The 25,339-nt window shown below is 37.1% G+C and overlaps 8 protein-coding genes, 1 non-coding gene and 1 pseudogene across 20 annotated transcripts; 6 read left to right on the top strand and 4 right to left on the bottom strand.

The window, feature by feature from the left end:
- The first annotated feature begins 1,903 nt into the window (after positions 1-1,903).
- LOC104745825 (VQ motif-containing protein 19 pseudogene) lies at positions 1,904-2,964 on the top strand (annotated as a pseudogene). The gene has a single exon (XR_015581928.1). The product of XR_015581928.1 is annotated as a VQ motif-containing protein 19 pseudogene (transcript).
- Positions 2,965-3,609: 645 nt separating this feature from the next.
- On the bottom strand, positions 3,610-5,919 carry LOC104745824 (uncharacterized). Of its 3 annotated transcripts, none has more exons than XM_087487871.1 (5): positions 5,813-5,919; positions 5,375-5,722; positions 4,842-5,063; positions 4,605-4,717; positions 3,610-4,178 (listed from the first exon to the last, which is right to left on the bottom strand). In XM_087487871.1, the coding sequence occupies exons 2-5, from the start codon at positions 5,558-5,560 to the stop codon at positions 3,812-3,814; spliced, it is 888 nt and encodes a 295-aa protein (XP_087343997.1). In that variant the 5' UTR covers positions 5,561-5,722; positions 5,813-5,919; the 3' UTR covers positions 3,610-3,811. The 3 variants fall into 3 exon arrangements, with proteins under 3 accessions (XP_087343997.1, XP_087343998.1, XP_010465478.1); XM_087487872.1 differs by having other exon boundaries at positions 5,375-5,716; XM_010467176.3 differs by having other exon boundaries at positions 5,375-5,919.
- Positions 5,912-6,814, top strand: LOC104745823 (uncharacterized). The gene is made up of 2 exons (XM_010467175.2): positions 5,912-6,117; positions 6,264-6,814. The coding sequence occupies exons 1-2, from the start codon at positions 5,986-5,988 to the stop codon at positions 6,612-6,614; spliced, it is 483 nt and encodes a 160-aa protein (XP_010465477.1). The 5' UTR covers positions 5,912-5,985; the 3' UTR covers positions 6,615-6,814.
- A 1,029-nt stretch (positions 6,815-7,843) lies between these two features.
- On the bottom strand, positions 7,844-11,787 carry LOC104745821 (putative protein phosphatase 2C 39). Its single transcript, XM_010467174.3, has 6 exons — positions 11,532-11,787; positions 11,099-11,347; positions 10,728-11,004; positions 10,476-10,630; positions 10,252-10,402; positions 7,844-8,158 (listed from the first exon to the last, which is right to left on the bottom strand). The coding sequence occupies exons 1-5, from the start codon at positions 11,574-11,576 to the stop codon at positions 10,265-10,267; spliced, it is 864 nt and encodes a 287-aa protein (XP_010465476.1). The 5' UTR covers positions 11,577-11,787; the 3' UTR covers positions 7,844-8,158; positions 10,252-10,264.
- Positions 9,052-10,182, top strand: LOC104745820 (squamosa promoter-binding-like protein 5). The gene is made up of 2 exons (XM_010467173.3): positions 9,052-9,588; positions 9,677-10,182. Exons 1-2 carry the CDS (start codon positions 9,263-9,265, stop codon positions 9,894-9,896), a joined length of 546 nt encoding a protein of 181 aa, XP_010465475.1. The 5' UTR covers positions 9,052-9,262; the 3' UTR covers positions 9,897-10,182.
- An 833-nt stretch (positions 11,788-12,620) lies between the features above and the next one.
- LOC104779941 (uncharacterized) lies at positions 12,621-13,406 on the top strand. The gene has a single exon (XM_087487870.1). The coding sequence runs from the start codon at positions 12,631-12,633 to the stop codon at positions 13,267-13,269; it is 639 nt and encodes a 212-aa protein (XP_087343996.1). The 5' UTR covers positions 12,621-12,630; the 3' UTR covers positions 13,270-13,406.
- A 100-nt stretch (positions 13,407-13,506) lies between these two features.
- On the bottom strand, positions 13,507-16,152 carry LOC104745818 (protein RICE SALT SENSITIVE 3). Of its 2 annotated transcripts, none has more exons than XM_010467171.3 (7): positions 15,731-16,152; positions 15,561-15,614; positions 14,907-15,041; positions 14,643-14,748; positions 14,515-14,556; positions 14,366-14,422; positions 13,507-14,285 (listed from the first exon to the last, which is right to left on the bottom strand). In XM_010467171.3, the coding sequence occupies exons 1-7, from the start codon at positions 15,901-15,903 to the stop codon at positions 13,764-13,766; spliced, it is 1,089 nt and encodes a 362-aa protein (XP_010465473.2). In that variant the 5' UTR covers positions 15,904-16,152; the 3' UTR covers positions 13,507-13,763. The 2 variants fall into 2 exon arrangements, with proteins under 2 accessions (XP_010465473.2, XP_087343995.1); XM_087487869.1 differs by having other exon boundaries at positions 14,896-15,041; positions 15,731-15,993.
- A 1,580-nt stretch (positions 16,153-17,732) lies between these two features.
- TRNAM-CAU (transfer RNA methionine (anticodon CAU)) lies at positions 17,733-17,804 on the top strand. The gene has a single exon. It is a non-coding gene; the product is annotated as a tRNA-Met (tRNA).
- Positions 17,805-17,839: 35 nt separating this feature from the next.
- Positions 17,840-23,721, top strand: LOC104745817 (uncharacterized). Of its 8 annotated transcripts, none has more exons than XR_015581926.1 (21): positions 17,840-18,039; positions 18,473-18,606; positions 18,718-18,774; positions 19,040-19,067; positions 19,153-19,275; positions 19,425-19,536; positions 19,630-19,667; positions 19,772-19,825; positions 20,305-20,373; positions 20,490-20,606; positions 20,725-20,793; positions 20,884-20,963; positions 21,147-21,275; positions 21,358-21,618; positions 21,869-21,961; positions 22,051-22,215; positions 22,385-22,515; positions 22,598-22,730; positions 22,854-22,978; positions 23,075-23,230; positions 23,355-23,721. XR_015581926.1 is itself a non-coding variant. In XM_087487863.1 (21 exons), exons 2-21 carry the CDS (start codon positions 18,512-18,514, stop codon positions 23,383-23,385), a joined length of 2,073 nt encoding a protein of 690 aa, XP_087343989.1. In that variant the 5' UTR covers positions 17,840-18,039; positions 18,473-18,511; the 3' UTR covers positions 23,386-23,721. The 8 variants fall into 8 exon arrangements, 6 of the variants coding, with proteins under 6 accessions (XP_087343989.1, XP_087343990.1, XP_087343988.1 ...); XR_015581927.1 differs by having other exon boundaries at positions 18,464-18,606; XM_087487863.1 differs by having other exon boundaries at positions 21,351-21,618.
- Positions 23,722-23,857: 136 nt separating this feature from the next.
- LOC104748202 (PRA1 family protein H-like) lies at positions 23,858-24,598 on the bottom strand. Its single transcript, XM_087487019.1, has 3 exons — positions 24,187-24,598; positions 24,008-24,079; positions 23,858-23,898 (listed from the first exon to the last, which is right to left on the bottom strand). Exons 1-3 carry the CDS (start codon positions 24,596-24,598, stop codon positions 23,858-23,860), a joined length of 525 nt encoding a protein of 174 aa, XP_087343145.1.
- Between the last annotated feature and the right edge of the window lie 741 nt (positions 24,599-25,339).

Below are 25,339 nucleotides of genomic sequence, written 5' to 3'. Positions count from 1 at the left end.
TCATTCTCCTCCTCTGTCACAACCGTGTTGACCTCTTCTAAAACCTCCTCAAAATTGCTCGGGTAAATTGAGGTAAACAGTTCCTCGAAATACGATACCGCAGTATGACAAATATCCACATCCTCGGTGGACCAGATATCATTATTATCAAACAAACCAGTAATCCGATTACGAGCTCGTCGCTGCTTTGTTTGGGCATGAAAATACTTAGAATTAGTATCCCCCAATCGCATCCATTTATTCCGACTTTTTTGAAACCAGTGAATCTCTTCATCCCTATAAGCCTTACGTAACCGATTCTGTAAATCGGAGATTGTAGAGGGAGAGATGGAATCATCCGCTTGAGCCACATCTAACTACCATTTTAAATCCTCAATAGTTTCCCTACTATGGGCAGTCCACTAAATTCCAAGTATTACATTACATACATAGTCGTATGAACCAATTAATTTAGCAAAATAAATATATTTATCAGCTTAAAGAACGATTTTTGACAAAGAAAAATAGTAAAAGAAGAAGAGCAATTTTATATAGCTAGTCACCAACGTAATTAGTTTAACTCAAGAATTCATTATGTAGATTAAAGAAGAGAAAAAGTTTTTTTTAGGAACAAAAGTTTGCACTGATGAAACCAAATCAGTCTATCGCAACATGTGTACTTCTAAAGTGTAACCAAACATGACATATACGATGGTTCTTATGGACATAACATATAATAATTGTTTAGTCTATAGATAATTGGACCGGCCAATCCGAAGTTAATTAGAGTTAGTAGAAGTAGACTAATAGGAGTATTTGCCCGTTCAACTAGGAGCAATAAACCAATATCTGCCGTACAAGTGTCTCAATAGTCAGACGACTTATTAATTTTAAAATTTCATCATTAGGGTTTGCGGCTCAATACATGCACGCCTATCGCATCTTTCTTTTTCTAGTTTTCTTCGTTTCTTTAAAAAACCAGCCTTAAACTGAAACTTGCACAAAAGATCTTTGTTAGTTTTAGGAAAGATATATTGACTAGACTTATTCTAATCGAATATGAACTAAGAAATTTTCTCTGAATTTGTTTAACCAAAGTCTACTTCTGTGAACGAGTCATAACGACATAAATAAATCTAATCCAAATTAATAATTGTATTGTATACATATATGTGTATATAGTTTCATACACGTAGTTAGCATTATAGTACGTATTCAAACTTCGACTAGTTCATTATATATTTGGTTTATTGTATAATATACCTCTATTTTTTCTTGTGATTATAAGTTATGGAAGTTTGTACTCTCTCTATAGAGGATTATCTACGTGATTTCTTTTTTTTTTTCCTGAGAAAGTATGTGTAATATGGCACATATATATAGTCCACTGAGCCAAAGAATTCGAAGTTTCTTTATTTTATCATCACAAATGAAAATTTGATACGTCGATGTCACACACATCATATGTAAACACAAAATAGCCAAGTGTACGAGTTTGATTGGTATTTAGAACATTTCCCTGGATATGAAAAAGCTATAGGAGACCGAGATACGATAAATCTATATATACATATTCAGATGTGTATAGGTGTATGCATGCACAAAAACTCATAAAGATATGACTTTGATAATTTCACTTTAGCATAGCAGAAAAGGAGCAATATATATGAATTATTTATTTTCGAGAAAGCAATTATGTTGTACTGTGTACTAGTTTTTAAAACTAAAGTATCAAATATAATTTGTTGTTCGATAAGGTATGCAAGCATTCTCTGAATAGTGTGTAAAATTCTAGAATTCAATATCAATTTAGAGCCTAATAAAAACAAAGTTGCATAGCAATTTCTTCCTTTATACACTATATATGGCAGACAAATTCAAAGTAAGAAATTAAAAATTGCCTAATGAAAACGTCTTTTGATTCCCTGGGCACAAATCCTCATGTCAACTTTTATTGTCTCTATATTTATTTCTATAAACATTTAATAGTTTTAATTTCTTAGCATAAAGAAAGATTCCAGTATTAAATAAAATAACCAATCCAACTTCTTTTATAATCCCAAAACCTCAAGAAGAGAAGACCTCCAGACCTCCAATTTCATCTTCTCTTTCACTCAAAAGTCACACAGAGTTTTCCAATTCGAACAGACAAAGAGAAGAGCCATAGTCTAATGGAGTTCTAGAGGAAACCATTAGAATCAAGAAGCTTCCCACATCAATGGAGACTTCAACAAACCCACCATCTTCTTCCTCATCATCAGCTTCATCTTCCATTATCTATGGATCTTTACATCATCATCACATCGTAACTAGATCTGATCATTACCCAACAACTTTTGTTCAAGCGGACACATCTTCTTTCAAACAAGTCGTACAGATGCTCACGGGAAGCTCTTCCCCGAGATCTCCAGACTCTTCACGTCCTCCGACGACTCCTTCGGGCAAGGGTAACTTCGTGATTCCACCGGTCAAAACCGTACAGCCGAAGAAACATTCTGGTGGTCACAAACTTTACGAGAGGAGATCGCACGGCGGATTTAACAACAACAACCTCATCAAGAACAGTCTCATGATTAACACACTCATGATCGGTGGTGGTGGCTCAGGCTCCCGGAGTCCAAGATTCTCGCCGAGCAATTTGTCGCCTAGCTGTCTTGATTTCCCCAAGCTTGCACTTAACAGTCCCGTGACGCCGTTAAAGCTCGGGAACAGCGGAAACGACGGCGACCCTTTTGACAGGATGTCGCCATTATCTGAGGAAGAGAGAGCTATCGCTGACAAGGGTTATTACCTGCACCAGTCTCCGATTTCAACTCCGAGAGAATCAGAGCCGCAGCTTCTCCCTCTGTTTCCGGTGACTTCTCCGAGAGTATCGCCGGAGAAGTAGACTGAGAGACTGTTTATAAAAAAATTTACTGCGATTGTAATTTTCGCTTTTTTTTTTTTATAATAACTTTGCTCTGCTTTTAAATATCTTTATTACTATTGCTTCAGCTTATTACCATTATAAAATATACTAGTAAAATGTGTTAATTAAGCTTCGAAATAAATAAACAAAGATAATGATAAGATTACAACGAGTAACTTAAAGTATACTACAATTTCAAAAGATAATTAAATTTACTAAAGATTAATAATGCATGGTTATAACTTATAAGTTAGTATAGCGGAGTTACCGTTGAAGTTTGGATTAAGAGAGTAATCCCTAATAATAATGTGCAAGGGATTTGTCTTTTGCTATTTGACTGGGTTTATTCTTTGCATCATCAAATTTTATAAAAGTTATCATCACCTAATGGTTTTAATCATTATCTCTTTAAATTTCTTCGTCATCGATGATAAGTTTGATAACCTTGACCAAGATTCTCTTGTCCTTTTGCTGTTGAATTTACACTTTTTTTTTTTTTTTCTGGTTATTTGATTTGAAGAAAACAATGTCTGAATTTTGATATATTGATTTAATCAAACCAAAAGAGATTGTCTCGGAGAACATTTCATGTAGCGATTCTGCTGATGATTTACTTATAAGTCAAAACCAAGACAACATTAAGCTAAGAATTTTAATTTGAAACAAAAGAGTTATAAAGAAAAAGTTTCACTTAAGTTATTTATTAGTAGTAGAAAACAACGTGATAACAACGATGTTTATTGATTTGTTGAAGCTAGTTTTTAAAGTACATGTCAAGATTACTACACAAGGTCGCTGACCGGGTAAACTTCACATATCTACCGAGAAACAAAGAGAGAATCCAGACACAACCCACAAAGCATTAAACTGTTCTTGTCTTAAGAGCTAAACATGTCTTTACTTTATCTTGTTGACTTTGCTTTCTCAGAGCCGAGGAGATAGATTTTGTGTAGCTTTATTACGGTAATCATAAACTCCGACTCCTCGTTTTCTTCCTAACCTTCCAGCGTCAACGTATTGAACAAGAAGAGGACAAGGTGTGTACTTTACGTCTCCAAGTCCCTGATGCAGAACATTCAATACAGACAAGCACACGTCTAGACCGATTAAGTCCGCTAACTCCAGGGGACCCATCGGGTGGTTTGTGCCGTGTTTCATTCCGCTGTCAATGTCTTCCTTTGTAGCCACCCCTGTGTAAAGTGTGTGGAAGGCTTCATTGATCATCGGCATGAGAATCCGGTTCACAACGAATCCTGCGTAGTCTTGTGAGCAAACTGTTGTCTTGCCAAATCTGCAGGAGAGAGTAACTGAATCAGCAATTTAGTAAGTTACACTGAGTAACTGATAGAGAACGTGATTCTAAAGTTATTTCTATTTCTATTTTAGGTTCTAGGAATCTAGGATTATATTATTTCCTTTCTTGTGTCTTACGAGATGTCTTTATATATGAGCTCTCTTTAGCAAAGAGTCGATTATCTAAGAATTAGGTCTAGAACTTTTGGACGGCTGCGCCGTTGGACAAGCTTGTCTTGTTTTGGAGAGAACATAGTTCTCTAGGAGAGCTCTGCTCTATTTTATCTTTCAGTTTTGCTTACTATCTTAATAAAACCTATCTATTTCTTCTATTCTCAACTCTCCCCTGACCTAAACTCCATCAGTAACCAAACCCAAGAAACTTGTTACATGTAAAAAAGTTTATTTCAAGGAAACATCGAACCTTTCAGCCAGGGCTTTTGTAGCAATGAAAGTCTCTTCTGAGGTATCCGCACCGCGAATGATCTCAACCAGTTTCATTACTGGAGGAGGGTTCATAAAGTGCATTCCAATGACCTATAGACGACATATTAAAAAAAAACCACTTGAGAAAGTATAAAATATTCGGACTTGAAACTAATGAACAACAGATAAGATAATTAATTTTAGTTAGAGGAAGTAAAAAAATATAAACTTGAACCTGGCTAGGTCTTTTTGTTGCGGAGGCAAGACGAGTAATGGAGATAGAACTTGTATTAGAAGCTAAAATCGCAAAACTCTTTGCTAAACCATCTAGATCCTTGAACAACTTCTTCTTAATCTCTTCAGACTCCACAATGGCTTCAACGATGATATCAGCAGAAGACAAATCTTGAATGTTGGGTGTGAAACGTAGACGACGCATAGCATCATCACCAACTTCCTGAAAATTACAAAATCACTACGTCTTCTTAATAGAGATTACCACAAAGTTTCAACCTTTTCACTTTTCCTAAATCCTGCAAAGTATTCTGAAGTCTTTAACACTAGAACACTATCATAAAAACACATTTTAAAAAACTGACATAGGATAGTGAAGTAGCCTAGGAACCAATAAGCGTGACAGAGCAATCAAAAGCAAAACAGGACAAGCTATGAATTGGATTATATTTGCTAACACGGTGATCTCTCAGTTAGTTGGTTTGGTTCCGTGGAGAATGAAATACCAAAGGAGTACAAAAAAGTAAATCTTGCCTTTGAGATTAGACCTTTAGAGACGAAACGTTTCACGGAGGAGGAGATAGCTGCGGTGGCTCGAGAGAGCGCATCACGATCAGCGTCCATTAGCCAAACTTCGAGACCGTTCGTGGCGGCGAGTTGCGCAATTCCTGAGCCCATCTGTCCAGCACCCACTACTCCGACACACTTTATCTCCGCCATTTTCACTTTCTCTCTGCTTCTCACTTCTCCGAGTTGCCGGCTCCCAGATGATCATCAAAAAGAGATAGATCATCTATCGTAGATGACATTGCCAGCTAAGCTTCATAAGCTGGGCCTTAACAATAATGGGCCCATAATGGCTATAACTGGGCCTGGCTATAACTGGGCCAAAAGATGAAAACGACAAAGTAAATAATAAAGATTTTTACTTGGGAACCGTTTTGAGCACGTGTCGAGAAGTGAGATGTTAACTGAGAAACGTGTCGTAAGTTTGTCCACGTGTCGTTGGCTTGATACTTCCACCATTCCACTGACTTCCGCAACCTTTGGATCTTCTTCGTTAACTACTTCTTAAACAACTGCGAGATAATTTGGGAAAGCAACAGATTAATATCTAATCAAGAACTTAAAGAGGAAAATTAATAATGGCGACTAGGTTTTTGGCGAAAAGACTCACGGCGGTGAATGTTTCAAGTACTCCGGGGGGACATTTCTCCGGTTATGTTATCCGACAAGCTACAACCGGAATCAACTGCTTCTCAACCGGATTTAAGCAGGTACGTATGTCTATAAGGTTTATATAATTCATTCAGATTATTAATTATTATTTTTTCCAATATTTTTGGATAAGAGTGTAACATTTTGTTAGTTAAGTATTTAATTGATACTAGGGCTGATAAATGAATGATTTATTTCTATATAGGGTACTACTACACACTATGGTCAAGGCTCGAACAATGCAAACGACGATAAGTCCACGGCGAGTTACGTATCGGACAAGGCAAAGGAAGGAGTAAAGAAAGCAACCGACGCAGCAATCAATGCCGGAGATAACATGAAAGATACGATGGAAGGTGCGTGGAAAGCGGCGAAGGAAATGGGTCAAAACATTAGCGATGCGGTTGCGGGCGATGATGATGATGTTCACGGCAGGATTCAAGAGGATAAGGTGGCGGTGGAGTTGAAGGATGTGCAACAGCCTGTTGATACGACGGAGTATAGAGGTGTGGAGGATCTACATCAGCAAACTGGCGGCGAAGTTAAGTCACCCTAAGCTAGTGTTTTGGGGTTTCTATCGTTTTTTGTTTTGTTTTTTGCATTGTTGTTGTTTCAATGAGAGGTTGCTCGTGGTTCAAGGTTTATGAATGGACCGTGGGGTAGATTTCATTACTATTTGTTTTTATCTCTAGGTTGAACTAATGCAAAATAAACAACCGCTCCGAACCATCTTTATATGATAACTATCTTCTAAAATTATGTATGCCCACAAACATATTCTCCTAGATATTTTTTCTCGTGAAATTAAGGAGAATAAAATATATGAAGTGATTACATGCAAAAACTGATATAAGATAAGCTTACACTTAAGTGTGTAGATTGACGAATGTCTACGAATTTTGGTTGTGGGGTTGGGACTGAACACAGCTGGGTCGCATAGTCCGTAGGGTATATCACATCGGCAATATTTAAAGCTGGTTTCGTTGAAAATTCCTGTAAATGGAGAGGGACAAATTATCTCGGCTCAAAATCGCGCTCTAGCAGATCAGACACAAATCGTGTGCTACTATTTACTAAAACAAGTAGTTCAATTTCTCTGTCTGAAAACAGTCTAGGTATTGTGAATCGGTATATATACACACACAAAATAAGAACTGTTAACTATATCATTTGGTTTTGTTTACAAACCCTATCATGATTCAATCTGAGTTCCTTTTTTATTTTTCAGTTATTTATAACTATGATATATATTATCATGCCTATCTAGATTGTAGCATCTTTGACACAAATAAACAGAACTGATGCTCTTTGGTTCTGTAGGGGACAAGTGGAACCGAAAACGAGAGGAGGCATCTCTGATATTTGGTGTTAATTAGTAGTGGCTTAAGGAAAGGTACGTGCGTTTTGTTTCCTTACGTTAAGTGTGACAAATGCGAAAGCTGGCCAAGACTGGATAAATATATTCTCCACTTGCTCGATTATACAATAGCATCTATTTTTCTTTTCTTTTTTTAAGTTCGCGTTTTGATTCTGTTTCTTTATTAGGATTTAGGAGCAAAATTTGAAATTGGCACCGAGCAGAAGGAGACGAGCAGAAACTTATCATATTCTAAGGTTTGTTCACTTTGTTCTTTACACGATTTTAAGAGAATCACTTCTTGCCCACACAAACAAAAATATACATAACGAAAGCAAAATCAAATCCTTAAACTATAGCATATTCTTTTACTTTTATGTTGCTAGAAACAATATAATTTCATAATGAAGGAACATCGAAGGAAGATGTGAGAAGAAAGGGGCGATATTTATTCTGTTACGGTAAAAACAAACCCAAAAGCTCATGTCATAGACTCAAGACATGAGTACAGTTTGGCATGTGAAACCTTTTATGACCTGTCTCTTTCACTACCCACTAATTCTAACTATTCCTCTTTCTTACACTGCTGTAATGTATAATAAAAAAGTTACAAAAAAGAAAGAAAAAAAAGTTTTCACTATTTGATTGTCAAAAAAAAAGAAAAAGGGAAGACGAGTAAAGCAGAAGTGGTGATGATTGCATCTTACAGAAGGAACGCCCATACTTGTTATTATTCTCTTCTCCTATCAAAGCAAAAACAAAGCAAGGTTAAAAAGTGAAGGATATTGTTACTTTTATGCATGGTTATTATTATGTGAAGAAGATCTCTTTCGAGCAGCTAAACTTTAAACCTTAAACATCAAAGCTCTCTATCAAGAATTGTTCCAAGTGTCATATTGCATTGACTCCTTATAGCTAAAGTGACCTCACTGTTTACTTTTTAATCTCTGATTTTCCACTCCAACAAAATAGAATCTTTGCAGGTGATACTAATAAACACCCAACACCCGAAAGAAAGAAAGAAAAAAGTGTAAAAGCATCAACTAAAAATGCATTCCTATGCTATGGTCCAGAACAGACGATATTCATGCTGCCAGCATCAAATATCAGAGACAAGGCGAATTAAAACCAGATTACAAACCAGCATGTAATAAAAAGTTTAAACTGAACATAACCATTTTACCTCTAATCCTAACCTTAAATGCCTATAGTCCAGATGGGTCCAACAATAGATGGCCACTAGGGTTGCAGGATGAGGATAGTCTACATCGACAAAGGATGTCACCATTTATTAGGATATTTGTCCGTTTCTAGAGATATATTATAAAGTTAGATGAGAAGACCATGCGTAAATTATGATTTTCCAGCTCGTCTTCATTGTACTATATGTCTACAGTTGCACTGGTCAATAAGGATCATCTTAATTACCTAGAAGGACATCAATGTTCCAAACAAAAGGGGTCCCCAGTTTCAATAAGAAATTCGAATTAAAAGTCAAATATTAAAGCGGAAGTACAATATACAGCTCCAATTTTGTACCAACTATTAAGTGCACCAGAAGAAACCAAAGCAGTTAGCAGAAATTTTTCACTTGTATAATTTCAAACTAAACCCCATTACTCTATTCTTCTTTTTTGGGGAGCAAACACATCACGTAATCATGTACTTATTCCACCAGAGAAGCATACAAGGACACAGTGGTCCATCTCCCGACTTTTCTCCCCTTTTTAAACACTTCAAAAAATTCATTATTCCAACCACAAGCCCATCCCTCAACATTACTTAGTCCTAACTAGACTTTCACCACCATTTCATAAGACTACAACTTTTTAAAGCTTAACTAGAAGATGGAGGGTCAGAGAGCACAACGACGAGGTTACTTGAAAGACAAGGTTACAGTCTCCAACCTTGATGAAGAAGAAATGGAGAATGGTACGGATGGAGAAGAGGAAGATGGGGGAGTTGAAGACAAAAGGAAGCGTGTGATGGAGAGAGTTAGAGTACCTAGCACCGACCGTCTTCCATCTCGACTGTGCCAGGTCGATAGGTGCACTGCTAATTTGACTGAGGCCAAGCAGTATTACCGCAGACACAGAGTTTGTGAAGTTCATGCAAAGGCATCTGCTGCAACTGTTACAGGCGTCAGGCAGCGCTTTTGTCAACAATGCAGCAGGTACCATTCTTCCCTTCACTATTACTTTATAAAAATGATCAGGAAGAGGTTTGTTCTCAATTCTAATGGTTTTGGGAGTTTTGAGCAGGTTTCATGAGCTACCAGAGTTTGATGAAGCTAAAAGAAGTTGCAGGAGGCGCTTAGCTGGACACAATGAGAGGAGGAGGAAGATTTCTGGTGACATTTATGGAGAAGGTTCAGGCCGGAGAGGGTTTAGTAGTCAACTGATCCAGACTCAAGAAAGAAACAGGGTGGAGATGAAACTTCCAATGACCAACGCATCATTCAAGCGACCACAGATCAGATAAACCCTCCCGCTCCCTCTCTTCTGTCATCTACTTATGCTCTATTTTGGTATCCAAATAATGGCATCTAACCATGTCAAGATAAGCGAGTCAATGGTATCAAATCCTACACCAATATATAACTACATCCCTCTGGTTCCCTCTATGTTGTCCTGTAATGGATGTCTGTCAGCAAATCTAAAAGACCTAGGCATACTCATGCGTCTAATAATGTTTAGTGATCGTGTTTCATGTACTGTATGTTTTTGAAGCTATAACTATCAACTATGATATGGTTTTTACTCTCAAAGTCTTCACTTGATCATTTATATGACTAAAGCTAATTGAAAAGGCCAAAATGAGAGAAGAGAAGACTAACCGAGAGCTAATGGTCACTGAAATTTCACGACAACGACTGAGATATCATCTGAGCTTTTCCTTGCAACAGCCTCTTCTGCGAGGTGCTTAGCTGCAGACTTGGCATCTTTTATCCCCTTAATCGAGTCAACAGCTTCTTGGTTTGACATGACCTATTGAGTTTTGAAATAATCAGCGACCATACAAGTAAGTTGTTGAAATAATCAGATAACGGTAAATCAAAACCTTCCAGAGTCCATCACTTGCTAAGATAAGAAACTCTGCATCATCGTTAATTATCTCCACCGTAACATATGGTTCCGAACTCAAATGCATCTTTAAACTCTTGTCACCAAATGCCCTTGCCACAGCTAGTTGACCATCAACTCGAGGAACATCCCCTGAAATAGGTTCAATACAAATCAAGACTCACTCAAGCATATCCAACAACAAAATCATAACACATTTGCATAAAATGTAACTGAATTATTTAGATACCAGGAAAGTTAGAAACGAATCCGCCTCTGTTCTCAATTTCCTGCTTCTCCAAATTGGGCTCATGATCAACAGAGAGTGGCTTTGCAACACCATCTTTGCAAATAACAGCTCGAGAGTCTCCAACATTAGCAACCACAAGCTTCTGGCAATTGATCAATATCGCAGTCACAGCAGTAGAACCACCTTTCCCTAAATCAGCTGCCTTGTCTAGAATCGTCGTATCCGTAATATAATAAGCTTTCTTTATAGCTACCTCAGGCTCTTTCCAGAAATTAGGCTTCCCAATCAAAACCAAAAAAAAAGAAAACATCAAACTCCATAATACCTGACTTCCAAGCACAGTGTGTAGAGAGATTATAAACTCCCATTACCTCTTTCAAGATGTTCTCAAACAAATGGGAGCACAAGTAGTCAGGAATCTCGTGGCTAAGATGGCCATCGAAGATAGCAAACAAACCAAGCTCATTATCATCAACTTCCTTGAATTTAGCAACAACATAATCCTCCATCTCGTGAAATGCTTTCCCTTTCACCAAATGAAATCCATGTGTGATCTGCTTTGACATCTTGCTCTTACCTTTCCCTGAATCTGCAGATGAAGCACCAAGCCCAACTTTCTCCTACACCAAAAGGTTACAATCAAAACAGCCAATTGTCACAACTGAGGTATCTTAGATTCCAACAAGTATATTATATATCTGAATCTATAAGAACCAGTTCTACCAAATACCCGATCCGCATATTAAGTGGCCAAAAGCGATTGCTAAAGTAAACATTGGGAAGAGATGAAATTAAAAACGATACCTTTACGGATTCTTTCATCTTGTGGAGAATATCTTTACCGGTCATGGTTTTAAAGATGAAGAGACGATTTTATATAATATAAGAATCTGTATGTATGATTATGCTATAATGAAGAACAGACGAAAATGCAGACGAATCGAGAGAGGGAGAGAGAAGAAGAGAATGACACGAGCACGATGTTGCATGTCAGCTTCCACCGCCGCTTCCTTTGCGGCGATGTCTGACGTCTTCGCGCCACCTAATGACTCTTCTTTCCATTTTTTTATTAACAAACGGACAAAAATGTTGATAAACGGGCCGATTGAAGCCCATAACGATGATGGGCTTACTTCCAAATGTTTAGTTAAAGGCAATTAATTATGTGTTAAAAAGCAAATTAGAATTAAATAAGATGAGCACTCTCCACTAGTTTAGTAGATGAGACATTAAATATGATTAGCACTGAGATTAATGATGATAGGTGTTTCCCTTAAGGTACGGGTCCTTAAAGTGTAAAGCGTCACTTGAAAATGGGCCAATGGGAGACAAAAGCCATAGTGCGAATTCTTTGTCTTTTAAAATTTGTTGATATTGTGTGTTTTAATTTCTTCTTATTTTAAAATTACTTTTGGATATTTTTAATCTCTAAATTGTTAGATTAGCAACAGAGAATCTTTCCATCTTTTAGTAATAATAAGCTCGTTTGATAAGGTTTTGTATATAAAAGCCATTGTTGCTTTTGCTTTAGCCCAAAGCGTATCTTTGGGAGACTTGTGTCCCCAGCGTAAAACATGTGAGCTACAACATATAGCAGAGAAATTTTATAAAATTAGAAATAGTTTGTACGACATGAATTACAATGCAACAAGGTAAAGCACAAGATTTTTTAATAAAAATGAGTGTTAACTTAGAAGTTTGATTCCTAAATTAATCCGTGATCCGGTCGACCATCGACACAATTTACAAAACACAATCATTTCACTTTGCCACGTGTATTCAAACGCTGAGCTGGCAAGTTTTATTTGGCTCCCTCCTCAAGACTTCCGTACATATTTGGCCACGTGTCCTCCTCTCTATTTAAACGAAGTAGACGAACCACATAAATCAAAGTATCAAAAAAATGGTGAATCATCGGAAAACGACAGACACTGACGAGTCGCCGCCGGAGTTTGAATTCGGATCGTTGACTCCATCTTCTCCTTCGCAAGACTCGTTCGATGAGAATTCTCCAGCCGATCATCTCTTCTTCAACGGCCGTCTCTTGCCACACGCTTTCCCTGCGGCCAGCAGTATTTATACAAAGCGGTCAATCTCATCCCGGAGCAATAGCACGAACAGCAGGAGTAGTTTCGGTAGTAATAGCAGCTCAGCTTCTCACTCTCCGAGAACGAGCAGTTGCAACGTCGGTAGCAACAACAACAGTGCCAGTGCCATTACTCACATTCACAACAAGCCGTTGGATATAAAACCTCCGAGTAGTAAATGTGGCAAAACCGTGAATTCGACAAGGACGAAAGCGACGGAGATTGTGACTGCGTCTCTTTACAGGTCGTATTCATCGCAGCGGTGGCAATATATAACTCCCGTGCCGGTGAAAATGAGTGGAGGGATAAGGGTTGGTGGGCGGAAGAAGAAGGTGACGAGGGTGAGGAAGAAGACGGGGGTGAGCAGGGGGAGTAGGGTGATGAAGCTGTGGAGAAGAATATTAATGGCGGCGATTTTTGCTTGTAGAGAGTGTCATGCATTGGAAGGAGCTTGAGACTTGTGAAATGATGAGTGGTGACGTGGTTATATATGAAACAAATATGATTGTTCATTCAATAGTAAAAAACTATATTGGCTTGTGGGTTTTTGGCGATTCTGTATCTAAAAATACAATTTAAGTACCTTCAACTATCTTTCATGAATTACAAGAACAAACAGATTTATGTATAGTAAATTTAAAAATACAATTGCGATGTTAAAATATATTTTCAACAAAAAAAAAAGAACTTGGTGATTTGAAATTGTTATAATTTATTTTTAGAACAAAACTTATGCCGTAAATGAAGGGTCTAGAAAAGTTTTAAGGGAAGAAAAATGCTAAAAGGTTGAAAACAAAGAAAAAAAGAGAGTAGAGCGACGGAAAAAGAGAGAGAGTGAGAGTAGATTGACTATGTTTAACAGAAGTGATGAGAAACGATCCAAACAACAAACAAGAGACACAGAAACAGAAGCAAACTAAGTTCTTACGAAGGTCAGACACGAAGACCATCACTCCAAGAAACTCATGTTTCGGTGGTGACTATCAAGGCTCAAGAACTCGCTCGGATTCGCTTGACTCTCAGAATTGCTCTGTTCCTGGCTCTGGTTTTGGTGGCTCTGGTGGTCTGTTTTGTCACCTAACCCCTCTGAGTCAAACAGAAGCTTAGCGTTGACATTGTTAGTCAATGCATTGAAGAAAGATAGTCCCGTGGGCCATTTCACGTCGGGGTCTTGTTCTTTGTTTGAGTGTGGCATTACTGGAAAAGGCATGTGAGGCTGGTAGTTAGGCAAAGAGGTTTGAGCCATCATTGGTCGTTGGCTTGTACCGCTCCAGCTGTAGTGAGGAAGAGAGGGTTGTAATGGTTGAGTCTGTGGAGGAAGTATAGGGTGGTTTGAGCCCATGAGCGATGTGTTTGAAGACGAAGTGGTTCGGTTTGCGGAGAAGAGCTGAGAGAGGTAAAAGCCGGATTGGTAGCCGAGTGATTCGAACGTGTGCCTCATCCGAAGAACAAAGTGCAGATCTTCAGGTATCTGAGTAATAATACCAGCCCGTTTAGAGAACATAACCGAAAGATCCCAAGTGAGAAAACTAATTTACTGTGAAAACTTACAATCTTGCAAGAACCAAGTTGTAAAAGGCCATGTCCAGCTTGAATGACAGCTATGGTCTGTAGATGCAATAAGAAGAGATTAGAAAGGTTACTTGAGAAACAAGGAAGTCAAGCACATTCTCATATATGGTTATTGTTCTTTACTATACCTGAATCCCAGATTCGAACTGATCATTCCACTCTGAAGGAATCTACATTTTCAAGAGATAGATTTCAGTATTGCAGTAAAATCTTTTAGAAATGAATGTGTCATTGATCCTGTAAACAAAAAACTTACAGCATCAAATGAGCTTTGCCAGTAACTAGAGGCATTAGATTCAGATTCAGTTTGTTCCTTGAAAACCCATTTATGGCATTTGTCAGAAGCAACCTTCCCCATTAACCTGTTGGCAAGAAGTATATATGTTGCAAACCCCAGAAAGAAAAGGAAGATATATAGTTTCTATTTTCGGCTAATTTGCATTTTAAGGTCAGGAGTTATATATATTCATGCACACAGACACGATAATAAAAAGTAATTAAGGACCTACCAAGTACCCACCCTTCGCCATAATTATATAACTGAATTGACATCTTGCTGAAAGATTTACGAACATGATCTTCCCCTTCCATGTCCCCATAGCAGCCTTCTGTTCCTCCTCTTCCTCTGCAGTATCCATCTTCCCACATCAACATCCTGTATATCAATATGTCAATAATGCATATAGTGTATCTGTAAATCTATCTCTACTCACCACAAACAAATCATTAATTATGATAAATAAATGGATACTATGGTTATTCGACAAGATCATCTAACGTTGATGACTTGATGTTTTTTTCCACCAGATCATGATTTATAACTTGTTTTTTTATTTATTTATTGAACAGATCATAACTTATAATTGAAAGGTAGATTAGATCTAGTCTCATCTCATAGCTACGTGATCATGATCATGTCTAGGATGTTCATGCAACTTTTGTAATTATTTTGGATTTTTTTTCAAGCCTATAGAGTACTAATAAATAGTCTGTCTAACTAGTTTCTTTCCGAGGAAAGTTTCCGGTGACTACTATACGGTAAAGTGATAAACCATAGGGGAAAATGTTGACTTTCTTTAACCATGTTTCATAAAGACTAAACTAAAGTAGGTTAAGGTCTTGACTACATATATGGGTAACCTAATTTTTTTTTTTGTAAAAAAGTGTAACTTACAAGCTTCCATTGTCGTCGCCAACTTTGCAGCCGTTGCCACCGCCTCGAACTCTCCTGAAGAACAAAAAAAGACATCGGTTTGAGGAGAGATAGAGAGAGAGGGAGAGAGAGAGAGAAAGACCGATATATATGTTGTATAGAGTAAAAGAGAGAAGGAGAGAGATACGTACGGACGGGGACGGATCGACCAGAAGACAGAGTAAGTCCAGTCGGTGTTGAGACAAACGGTTCTTAGGGCCTCGTGGAGAGCCACCATCCCTAAAGCTTCTTTGCTCCTTTGTTGCTGCTGCTGATGGTTTTGATGATGATGTTGATGATGATGATGATGTTCTGAGCCCACCATCTATATAAATATGTCGATGTGTGTTATCTGTATGTATATAGATATTTTTCCTCTAGCTTTTGGCCTTCTAGTTTTTCTTTGCTGCCTTCCTTGCTCAAGCTTCTCATGGACTCTTTTAAGTTAAAATTTTCTTTTTTTTTCGATTTTTTTTTTTTTAATTTAGACTAATTATCTGAATGCCAAACCAACATTTACTGTTTGTCGACTCACTCAATAATGTGTTATTTTAGTTCTGAATATTTTGTTGGTACGTAAAAACTTACAATCTTGTGGCAATAGGATACGAATTTCTTGGGGTTTGGTATAGTCAACAATATATTATACATATATGATTAAAATATTAGAGAACCAATTGAACACAAGGTTAAAGTTTTTTTTGCATGAAAAAGTTTTAATCTCTTAAGCCAAGAAAGTCAAAGATACGTAAAAATCTTCCTGGAAAAATCATTATAATTCGCTTTTTAAAAAATGAATCCAATCATCAACCGTAGATTTCTTTTTAATACTAGTTAATATTGCTTTCCTCAAAGAGAAATAATCATATGGTTTTGGAGTGGATAAACTGTTGTTGTTATGATTAAAGATGCAATTACAGTAGTGACCATAATTAATCAGTCGACATTTTTCCTCACTAAAAAGACATGGAGTATTATTTTATATATATATGCAACCATAGTGATACGTTGGGAAAAAGCCTTTCATTTTGGTTGTCGTCAAACATGGGATTTGGTTTTGGACCAAGATTCATACTTTACTTACTTCTGTGTGACACGCACGCAGATTAAGGGTGGGGGAGAGGCACGACAAAGAGAATATATAGGAAGAAGAGATTTAGGAGTCACGTGCGCACGTGCCGTGTGTAAGACTCGAGTGGCTTTGTCATCAAACAAACAAATGAATAACCCAGCAGTCTGGTTTTGACCTCGAGCGCGTGTTAGACTACGCATAGACAAATAAGGAAGGAAGAAGAAACGAAAGCGCATGAAGAATACCACCAAAGGTTGGCGCGTGAGGAGGAGTATACGAAAGGCAGTAACAGAGAGTTGGTCTGGTTGCATCAGTCTGAAACCCTGACGGAAGTCTTAAGCTCCCCGCATTGACCGGTTCTGTTCTTTTCCTACAATTTCTCCTTTGTGGGACCCAACTCTTTTTCATATACTAGTATAGTACACTGCATATTTTGAATTTTATGTGCAAACTGTTGAATTTGTCAAAATAAAAGAAGAGGACATGGAGTAAGGTTATTGTATTGTTGTTGAAAAGGAAACGATGATTAGTTTTCTTATAATAAAAAGAATCGTATACTTTATATATATAGTGAAGTTTTGTAGAACATTTCTAATAAGTTGGTTCAAGCTTTGCCATTATAATGCACGAAAATTTTCTAACTTTTCCATATGATAAGGTCTGTTCTATCCTTTACTACAGTTTCATGTGTTTTGTATATGTCCTTTTTAAGTAGGATATTCGTATCCTTCGATGAGTTTTTATTGTAGAATAATCTTATTCGGGGTGGCCAAAAAAGGAGTTAAGGAGCAGTGATTAAAAAAAAGAGGAGAATCTCAAACAGATAAAATTTGTTTAATCCCATATTTCTCTTGTAATGTACCTAAAATGCTAGGGTTTTTATTATTAATTACCAAAAATATTTTGTAATAGTAATGTAAATGTGATCGGCCAAGAAATGATTCTCAATTTTTACGTGGGCCGTTAAATCAGCTTTAGAGACTATTGGGCTGGGTAGTTCTTCTGTGACTGGAAATTGAGGAATGAGTTCCATAATTTTTTTTTTAAAAAAATAGTTGGAATGAAAAGAACAATCAACAAATATCAGAGTGGCGCAGCGGAAGCGTGGTGGGCCCATAACCCACAGGTCCCAGGATCGAAACCTGGCTCTGATATATATTTTTCTTTTTTTTTTCTCTGATATATATTTTTCTATTTTTTTTTTTTTTAAAAACGAAAAAGGAACAATCATCAACAAATCGAGGAAACTTCTTCATATCTGCTTCCAAGAGTGTCTCTCGATCTCTTGGTACTCGAGAGTGGTTTCTCAGAAAATGCTATAGCAAACGAAAGGAAAGAGCAACAAAGAGATCCCATAGTAACCGTTCGTCTTATTTGTCTAATCACCTGGTAAGTTGGATCGATCCTCAACTTAGAGAATTTTGAATTTCGTTATTCTGATTGATCGAACGGGATAAGCTACACAACCAGTGACGTTTTGTTTCAATTTTCGGCTAGTTGCAAAATTTGTGTAGGTCAGCTGTCACTTCCTCGAATCCACCAAACAATTTTACATTCTCTTTTGTCTTTTTTTTTTTTTTTTTGTGTGTGTTTGCTTTGAGTAAAAGGGATTCTCGCATTTAATTCAAGTTTGCATTTTGCTTTTACTTTGGTGAAGTTCGTGTTATTGAGTAAAAGGTTGCAGGGTTGATTCTTTTGTGGGGTAGTTTAGCTCTAGGGAGAAGAGGAGGGAGGGATTGGTGATAATTGTTATAGTCTGCTACTCTGCTCTCTGATTGTGTTGTTATTGGCTTATTTATTTTTATCAACATAGTGTTTGCAGTGGGAGAGTAGAGCGAGTGTTTTTTCCTTGTATGTGGAGATGGAAGATGTTGCGGGTTTACAAGAGGCAGCTGGAGCCAGATTTAGTCAGATTGAGTTGATTGGAAGAGGATCTTTTGGTGATGTCTATAAAGCGTAAGTATCTATTCATGTCAGTTTGGAATAATGGGATTGGCATTTATCTATTAGTTCATGTGATAAAGTCTTATCCTTTTTGTATGCTGAGCTGGTGCTGTTGCTTATCAGGTTTGATAAGGACCTCAATAAAGAAGTTGCCATTAAAGTAATCGACTTGGAAGAATCGTGAGTACATTTTCTATTTTAGTTCTTTCTTCTCATGTATGCACTTCTTCTCTTAAGACTTTGGATATTATAAGTTGAGTTATTACATTTTGTAAGTCTGTGAACGTTTTGTTCACGATTCTTAAAAGGATAAAGGACAGTAATCTTTCCTTAAGTTTTACTAGACGTATAGATTCAGCTGTTAGTTATAGTGTGTTTGGTTGAGCATACCATAATCATCCTCAGTAATTTTCTAACTAACCTTTTTTTAATTGATATCTGACAGAGAAGATGAGATCGAAGATATCCAGAAGGTATCTTCTTCATTGACGTCAATTGCTGTGCTTAATATTTGTGTGTAGGGATTGTAATGCTCATTTTTGTTTGTTTGACCCTCAGGAAATTTCAGTCTTGTCCCAATGTCGTTGCCCGTATATTACCGAATACTATGGTTCTTATCTTCATCACACCAAGTTGTGGATCATCATGGAATATATGGCTGGTGGCTCTGTTGCTGATCTTGTATGTCAACTCACTATTTTTGTAGTCAGAACATAAAAGAATTTTGGAAGTAAAACTCTGTGTGTGGTGATGCACGCACGGTGGAGATCCTGTGTCTATATTCTTTCTGATGCAACTTATAATTCTCAAAAGTGATATATCTTGTGCAGCTTCAATCTGGTAATCCGTTGGATGAAACATCAATCGCTTGTATCACACGCGATCTGCTTCTTGCTGTTGAATATCTACATAATGAGGGAAAGATCCACAGAGACATTAAAGGTTTTGTGTGCGTTAATATAATTACTGTGGTTTATGTGATGAAATGTGTTTAACTGCTTGGTGTATATAATCCCTTTCTTTTCTTCTTTGCAGCTGCTAATATTTTGTTGACCGAGAATGGAGATGTTAAGGTTTTTTTGTTACTTTTATTATAGCAGTAAAATCTTCCATATCTTCTGTTTCAAAAATTAGTTGTGTGAGCTTCATCCTCAACATCCTTTTCACTCTGTATCAGGTGGCGGACTTTGGTGTGTCTGCTCAGCTAACGCGGACAATATCAAAAAGGAAGGTGCTTACTCTACTATGCCAATGATCACTGTTGATTTTGATTCTTGTTACTGATTCAACTTTCTGATGTGCAATGTATCTTTTATGGCCCCATAATATATGAGGAGGGCTGGTGATAAAGTTTCTGGTCTCCTTGTTTAGATTTTGCTGCTTGCGGTCTATTGACTTTTACTGAATTAAGTTTTCACGGACTATTATACTCTTGAATAGTCCAATTCACTAGGTCATTATTATTGTACAGCCTATCTGCAGCCCCGGTTCCAATTTCTCATATACAGCCTTACATAGTAGAATCCTGTGCATGTTTCAATTATGGAAATATTTATATGTTAGAAGAGATCTTCTGAAAGAGAGCCTTAACAAAAAAGCTTCTCTTATCAATTCGGATAACTCTATAGTTCTCTGCTGAGGGTTTAGAATTTTCGTTCATTCATCAGGGCTCATCTGGGTTGTGTGCGCTGATATGTTAAACAATGACAGACTTTTGTAGGAACCCCATTTTGGATGGCACCAGAAGTGATTCAAAACTCAGAAGGGTATAATGAGAAGGTATCTCGTCTATATGCTGATCTTCACCTCTTCTAGCTTCACATGTCTTATGTTTCAGCAAATCTAATATTTTTGTGGCCAATATGTGTCTTTGGCTGGGATTGTTGTCATTTTAGGCAGATATTTGGTCGCTTGGAATTACGGTTATTGAGATGGCAAAAGGAGAACCTCCCCTAGCTGACCTTCATCCTATGAGAGTGCTTTTTATCATACCTCGGGAAAATCCACCTCAGGTTTCACATTTTTTCATTTTAAACATGATAACGTTATGGCCTCGGTGAAATTTTGGCACTGCCATTTCTTGATTGTGAAGCCGCCTTTAATGTTTAACGTTCTTTCTTTTCTGTGCAGTTAGATGAGCATTTTTCCCGTCCGATCAAGGAGTTTGTTTCATTATGCTTGAAGAGGGTCCCTGCTGAGGTTTTTATAGTGCAATCCTTGATATCTTTGTTTTTTTTTACCAGCAGCAGTGGGATTTCATGATCTCTTATTCAAGTCTTATACTTTCAGAGACCAAGTGCTAAAGAACTTATTAAACACAGATTTATTAAGAATGCTAGGAAAAGTCCGAAACTTCTTGAGAGGATAAGGTCTGATGCTTTTTCTCTTCAACGGATTTGGCATGTGATTTCAATTATGACTTTCCTAATTTGATTGTATGTCAAAAGTAACATTTAGATGGTTTTCCCGTATGTTTGTTTTGATCTTTTATATGCCAAAAGAAAATCCAGAATAAGCACGATTGTTGTTCTGTCCTTTTTTCCACTTTAAAGAGAGCGGCCAAAGTACCAAGTAAAAGAGGATGAAGAGACACCTAGGAATGGTCCCAAAACTCCAGTTCTATCATCTGGTACTGTTAGGGTGGCTACAGATGAAAGAAGCCAAGGCACTCCTGGATCTAGGTTCGATGAATTTTCTGTGCTTGGGGTTTCTTCTGTTACTTGTTTGAAAATCTCTCTATTAACTCGTAGCTACAGTTTTCAGGGGAATACTGTCAAAAATGCTGGATGGGACTTTAGCGTTGGGGGGTCACAGAGTATTGGAACTGTTCGTGCTTTAAAACCTCCTCAAGCGAGAGAGAGGCGCCAAGAAGTTTCTTCTAATCATATTTCGCAAAGAACAACAAGAGCTAGTGGTAATCAATGGTCATCTGCGACTGGTAGTACAACTTCTGAAGCCTCTGATGGAGGTTTTGTCAGAAGACATCCTTTCCGGAATGACCATGAAGATGGCTTCAACGAAGAAGTAAGATCCTTTGCCTCTTGTGTGCCAGATGCAGGCCGTCTTATTTGACACGATTTCTTGCTGTTACTGTTGCACCTGAAAATTAGATTCTAAAGCATGTCGTGATATGTATGTTTCATGTTACTTGGGTAATCATTTCTACTGCAGGGATCTAGTTTTAAGTTTCACGTCTAGGATTACTATATTGTATGTCTATGTATTCTTAAGAATGAGGTAACATATATTTTGTACCTTGTCCTTCTAATTCCAGGATGATTCATCGCTCAGTGGATCGGGAACTGTTGTCATAAGAACCCCAAGAAGTTCTCAATCATCTTCAATATACCGTGAACAAAGCTCTGGGGTATGAAGTTCCTGGATCCTTTCTAACATCATCTACAGAAATTAAACAAGCTCTGAGTCTTATGAAAGATTCCATTTCTACTTTGTTAGTCTAGCGGCAGGTATACACCTTTTGATGATGCTTCAGCAAGTGGAACTGTTGTTGTTCGTGGACAGTACGATGACTCTAGATCACCTCGAACCCCAAAATCTAGACTAGGGATTCAAGAGAGAACTTCCAGTGCCTCAGAAGATAGCATCGCAAATCTGGCGGAGGTTTGTTTATCCCTCTTAATCTTCATATTATCTTGAAAGGTTGCCTCTCTGAATTATACTAGCCATCACCTTTTTTTTTTTTGCATATATCTTTACATTGCTTTAGATATCTTCTGCTCATTTGGATTTTTGATCTGATTCTTACACTTGAATTCAATACTTCTTTCAGGCAAAGGCAGCACTTGACGCAGGCTTCAGAAGGGGGAATGCTAGAGAAAGACTTGGAATGGGAAAGAACAATAATGATGGGACGGTTAACCGAAGAGGGGAACAAAGTGCCGATGATTCTGATTATTCAGGGTGAATCTAGATCCTAGCTTCTCATGTTCAGAGAATGTACGTAGCATGGCTCATTTCTAACACGAAGCTACAATTTATGCAGAAACTCTGACGATAATTCTAGTCAACAAAAAGCATGTCCAAGGTCAGAACAAGTGAGCGATGAAGAAGATGAGTCCAAATGGGAATCCTTGCCTGCATCATTGTCAGTATTGCTCATACCGTCCCTAAAAGAGGTAATGCTACTGTCAAACTACAATCTAATCTTTTTCACTTGCGTATAAAAATGAGTTGCGAGTAGTTTGAATGTTCTATACAACGAATAGCGAAATGATCATGTCTTCTGGTTCATGGTGTAGGCTCTTGGTGACGATCCAAAAGAATCTATTGGACGTACAGTGGTGAGATCCTTTGTGACTATGGAACGTGAAAAACCTGGTTCTTGTGAAGCTTTTGTTGCCAAGCTGATTGAACTTTTGGGAAGGTACATGAAACTTTAAATAACACATAGAGAAAACACATGTTTGGTCATCTGATTGTGAATATACTTAATATGAGAAAAACCATAAATCCCTAACAGTTCAAAAGAAGCTTCGGTGAAAGATTTGCATGACATGGCGGTCCGTGTTTTTGCCAAAACCACACCCGACGATGCAGTGAACAAAAGGAAACAAGATAACAAGGAGTTTAGTTCCAACACAAATGTTAGCCCACTGGGCAGATTCTTACTCTCAAGGTTTGTTCGATATGTTGATACATGGACAATTTTTCTTGAACTTGGAACTTGACTACTTCAATGACTTCAATGAAGATTTGAATTTAAAGCTTCGAAAATGGGTTTCTTTGTTTTCTCTCTGCAGATGGCTAGGCCAATCATCACGTGATCTTTAAGCTCCCACCCTGAGACAACCTACATATAGAATGCATTGGCTTGTGTTTTTTTTTTTTATAATTTCATTGATGCATTAATTTTTGGTATTCATGTGCATAAAATATTTTTAAAATGTATTTATAGATTTCTTTTTTTCTTTCTCTCCTTTGGCTTTTTATTTTTTATTTTTACAAATTTGTTTTTATTTTTTGCAATTTGTCTTCCCCAAGTTTTCAAGAGGAAATTCTATTCATAGTTGTGTATAATTAAAGGGTTTGGCTTATTTTTGTTTGTATTATTACAAAAATGTAATTTGATAATCATTTCCTTAAATTACTTATTTATATGTTTATGAATAGCTTTCTTGTTTAGTAATTTGATAATCATTTTCTTAATACATATATTTATTTAGTTATCATATTATATATTGTTAATATTGCTAAGTTCGCCCCAAGCGATAAAACCCAAAAGTCTTTTAGAAGATTCCAAGTCTCAATCACGCAACTTCCTTAACGATCCGTGCAACAACATCGCTACAAACATATACACCAAAACAAAAATTTTAATCCCCAAGCATATGTAACCGCTGCCTACATTTTCATAAGAGAGACATAGAAAGAGATTAAAAAAAAAAAATTGTACCCAAGTAAGCAGCAAGAAGAGACGAGAAAAAAGCGATAACAACATCTCTACGCATAAGAAGAACCGCTATTCCTGCAAAACAACATTCTTACAACAAGTCAATAACGATCGTCAAGACATGTTTTGCCTTGCATATGTCCACAAAAAGTATTAAGTATAGTACTTGTTTCTTTATCAACCTAATTTGGAGATGAAGAAGAGCAAACGGCGAATGAAGGGGTAAGCTTGATCAAGTCCTTTTTTAACAATCAAATTGTCGAGATAATCCGTAACCGGAAAACTCGCTAACAGCACCAAAAATGGTGTCGTCTGCTTGCACAGAGAGATTAAGAAGAAGATGACAAAGACAGAAATGTAGTTCCCGATGAACTGGCTAACGTTTTCTTGAACTCTTGCCACTGCCTCCGATTGTGACACCGGGAACGAGTACAGTTCAGTTCTGCCGCAGAAAACGCTTAACAGCGGCGTTTTGTTTTTGTCTAGGTCACTCGTTGTTAGCTTACCAAAAGGGTTGATTCTCAGGAGGGACAAGAGAATCCTCGCCCGTGAAGCTACGGTGCCGGAGACCTCTTGTTTCTCTTCGGTTTGCATTATGTATTCTCCCAAGAATAATATTTCTTACTGATTAATTTTTCTTTCTTAGTTCCTTTCTGCTTATTATGTTATGTAACTTATTCTTTTTTGTTGGCAATATGTTGTCTTTATATATAGATTATGTGATGTAATAAAAAAGAAGACGATAATGTTAGCAAATATTCAAAACTTTAATTGCAGTTGTGTATCCTGTTATTAATTATAGTTTATTCCTAGACGTAACATGTTTGTGATAATATTTGTCAATTATAAATTATATAATAGTTAAATTTCAAATAATTGTCTTATGATATTGTTAGCAGTGAGTGATTTACTCATTAATGGAATGCATGGTATGCCAGTTTTTATTATTGGATAAATGTTAAATTCCGAATCCATGCTCTTCGTAAGGTAGCAAATCGCGATTTTTAGAGTTAATGTACCAACGTGCCATCCCTACATCAATTTTACAGTTGATATTTTCTTGTCATTGTGATCAGGCCTTGAGCCCATTAATTAAGAAAAAGTGACCAAACAGTTGAAATAAATTTCAGTTTCAGAAAATAAAATTATTAATGAGAAGGGGGAAAAAAGTTAACGCTAAAAGAAGCAAAGCAATACGGTACTATATTACTTTTGATACTCCTAACGTTTACTATTTTGTGATCCGTTGACAAAAAAAAAAAGCTAACACTCCATTATGATGTAACATGTTTGTGACATATGTGTATAACAATCCATTATGATGAAAGCCTCAAT

Source organism: Camelina sativa, chromosome 15 (assembly GCF_030686135.1).
Source record: "Camelina sativa cultivar CO46 ecotype springtype chromosome 15, ASM3068613v1".
NCBI classification, from domain to species: domain Eukaryota; kingdom Viridiplantae; phylum Streptophyta; class Magnoliopsida; order Brassicales; family Brassicaceae; genus Camelina; species Camelina sativa.
The sequence above is the reverse complement of the archived record's forward strand: the minus strand, read 5'-3'. Positions and strand labels throughout refer to the sequence as shown.

Excerpts from the sequence above, each read along its gene's own strand:
- LOC104745824 (XM_010467176.3), bottom strand. The coding sequence starts at position 5,560 with ATGGCGGAGATAAAGTGTGTCGGAGTAGTGGGTGCTGGACAGATGGGC. Across the intron at positions 4,718-4,841 it reads CAACAAAAAGACCTAGCCAG|GTCATTGGAATGCACTTTAT; the intron begins GTTCAAGTTTAT and ends TGTCGTCTATAG. Across the intron at positions 4,179-4,604 it reads ACAAAAGCCCTGGCTGAAAG|ATTTGGCAAGACAACAGTTT; the intron begins GTTCGATGTTTC and ends TCTCTCCTGCAG.
- LOC104745823 (XM_010467175.2), top strand. The coding sequence starts at position 5,986 with ATGGCGACTAGGTTTTTGGCGAAAAGACTCACGGCGGTGAATGTTTCA. Across the intron at positions 6,118-6,263 it reads TCTCAACCGGATTTAAGCAG|GGTACTACTACACACTATGG; the intron begins GTACGTATGTCT and ends ATTTCTATATAG.
- LOC104745820 (XM_010467173.3), top strand. The coding sequence starts at position 9,263 with ATGGAGGGTCAGAGAGCACAACGACGAGGTTACTTGAAAGACAAGGTT. Across the intron at positions 9,589-9,676 it reads TTTTGTCAACAATGCAGCAG|GTTTCATGAGCTACCAGAGT; the intron begins GTACCATTCTTC and ends AGTTTTGAGCAG.
- LOC104745821 (XM_010467174.3), bottom strand. The coding sequence starts at position 11,576 with ATGACCGGTAAAGATATTCTCCACAAGATGAAAGAATCCGTAAAG. Across the intron at positions 11,348-11,531 it reads AGATGAAAGAATCCGTAAAG|GAGAAAGTTGGGCTTGGTGC; the intron begins GTATCGTTTTTA and ends CTTTTGGTGTAG. Across the intron at positions 10,631-10,727 it reads ATTCGTTTCTAACTTTCCTG|GGGATGTTCCTCGAGTTGAT; the intron begins GTATCTAAATAA and ends AACCTATTTCAG.
- LOC104779941 (XM_087487870.1), top strand. The coding sequence starts at position 12,631 with ATGGTGAATCATCGGAAAACGACAGACACTGACGAGTCGCCGCCGGAG.
- LOC104745818 (XM_010467171.3), bottom strand. The coding sequence starts at position 15,903 with ATGGTGGGCTCAGAACATCATCATCATCATCAACATCATCATCAAAAC. Across the intron at positions 15,615-15,730 it reads TGGTCGATCCGTCCCCGTCC|GAGAGTTCGAGGCGGTGGCA; the intron begins GTACGTATCTCT and ends TTTGTTCTTCAG. Across the intron at positions 14,749-14,906 it reads TTATATAATTATGGCGAAGG|GTTAATGGGGAAGGTTGCTT; the intron begins GTGGGTACTTGG and ends TCTTGCCAACAG.
- LOC104745817 (XM_087487862.1), top strand. The coding sequence starts at position 18,512 with ATGGAAGATGTTGCGGGTTTACAAGAGGCAGCTGGAGCCAGATTTAGT. Across the intron at positions 19,668-19,771 it reads CCGAGAATGGAGATGTTAAG|GTGGCGGACTTTGGTGTGTC; the intron begins GTTTTTTTGTTA and ends ACTCTGTATCAG. Across the intron at positions 20,794-20,883 it reads TGAAGAGGGTCCCTGCTGAG|AGACCAAGTGCTAAAGAACT; the intron begins GTTTTTATAGTG and ends TTATACTTTCAG.
- LOC104748202 (XM_087487019.1), bottom strand. The coding sequence starts at position 24,598 with ATGCAAACCGAAGAGAAACAAGAGGTCTCCGGCACCGTAGCTTCACGG. Across the intron at positions 24,080-24,186 it reads CTTCTTCATCTCCAAATTAG|GAATAGCGGTTCTTCTTATG; the intron begins GTTGATAAAGAA and ends GTTGTTTTGCAG. Across the intron at positions 23,899-24,007 it reads TCTTCTTGCTGCTTACTTGG|CGATGTTGTTGCACGGATCG; the intron begins GTACAATTTTTT and ends ATATGTTTGTAG.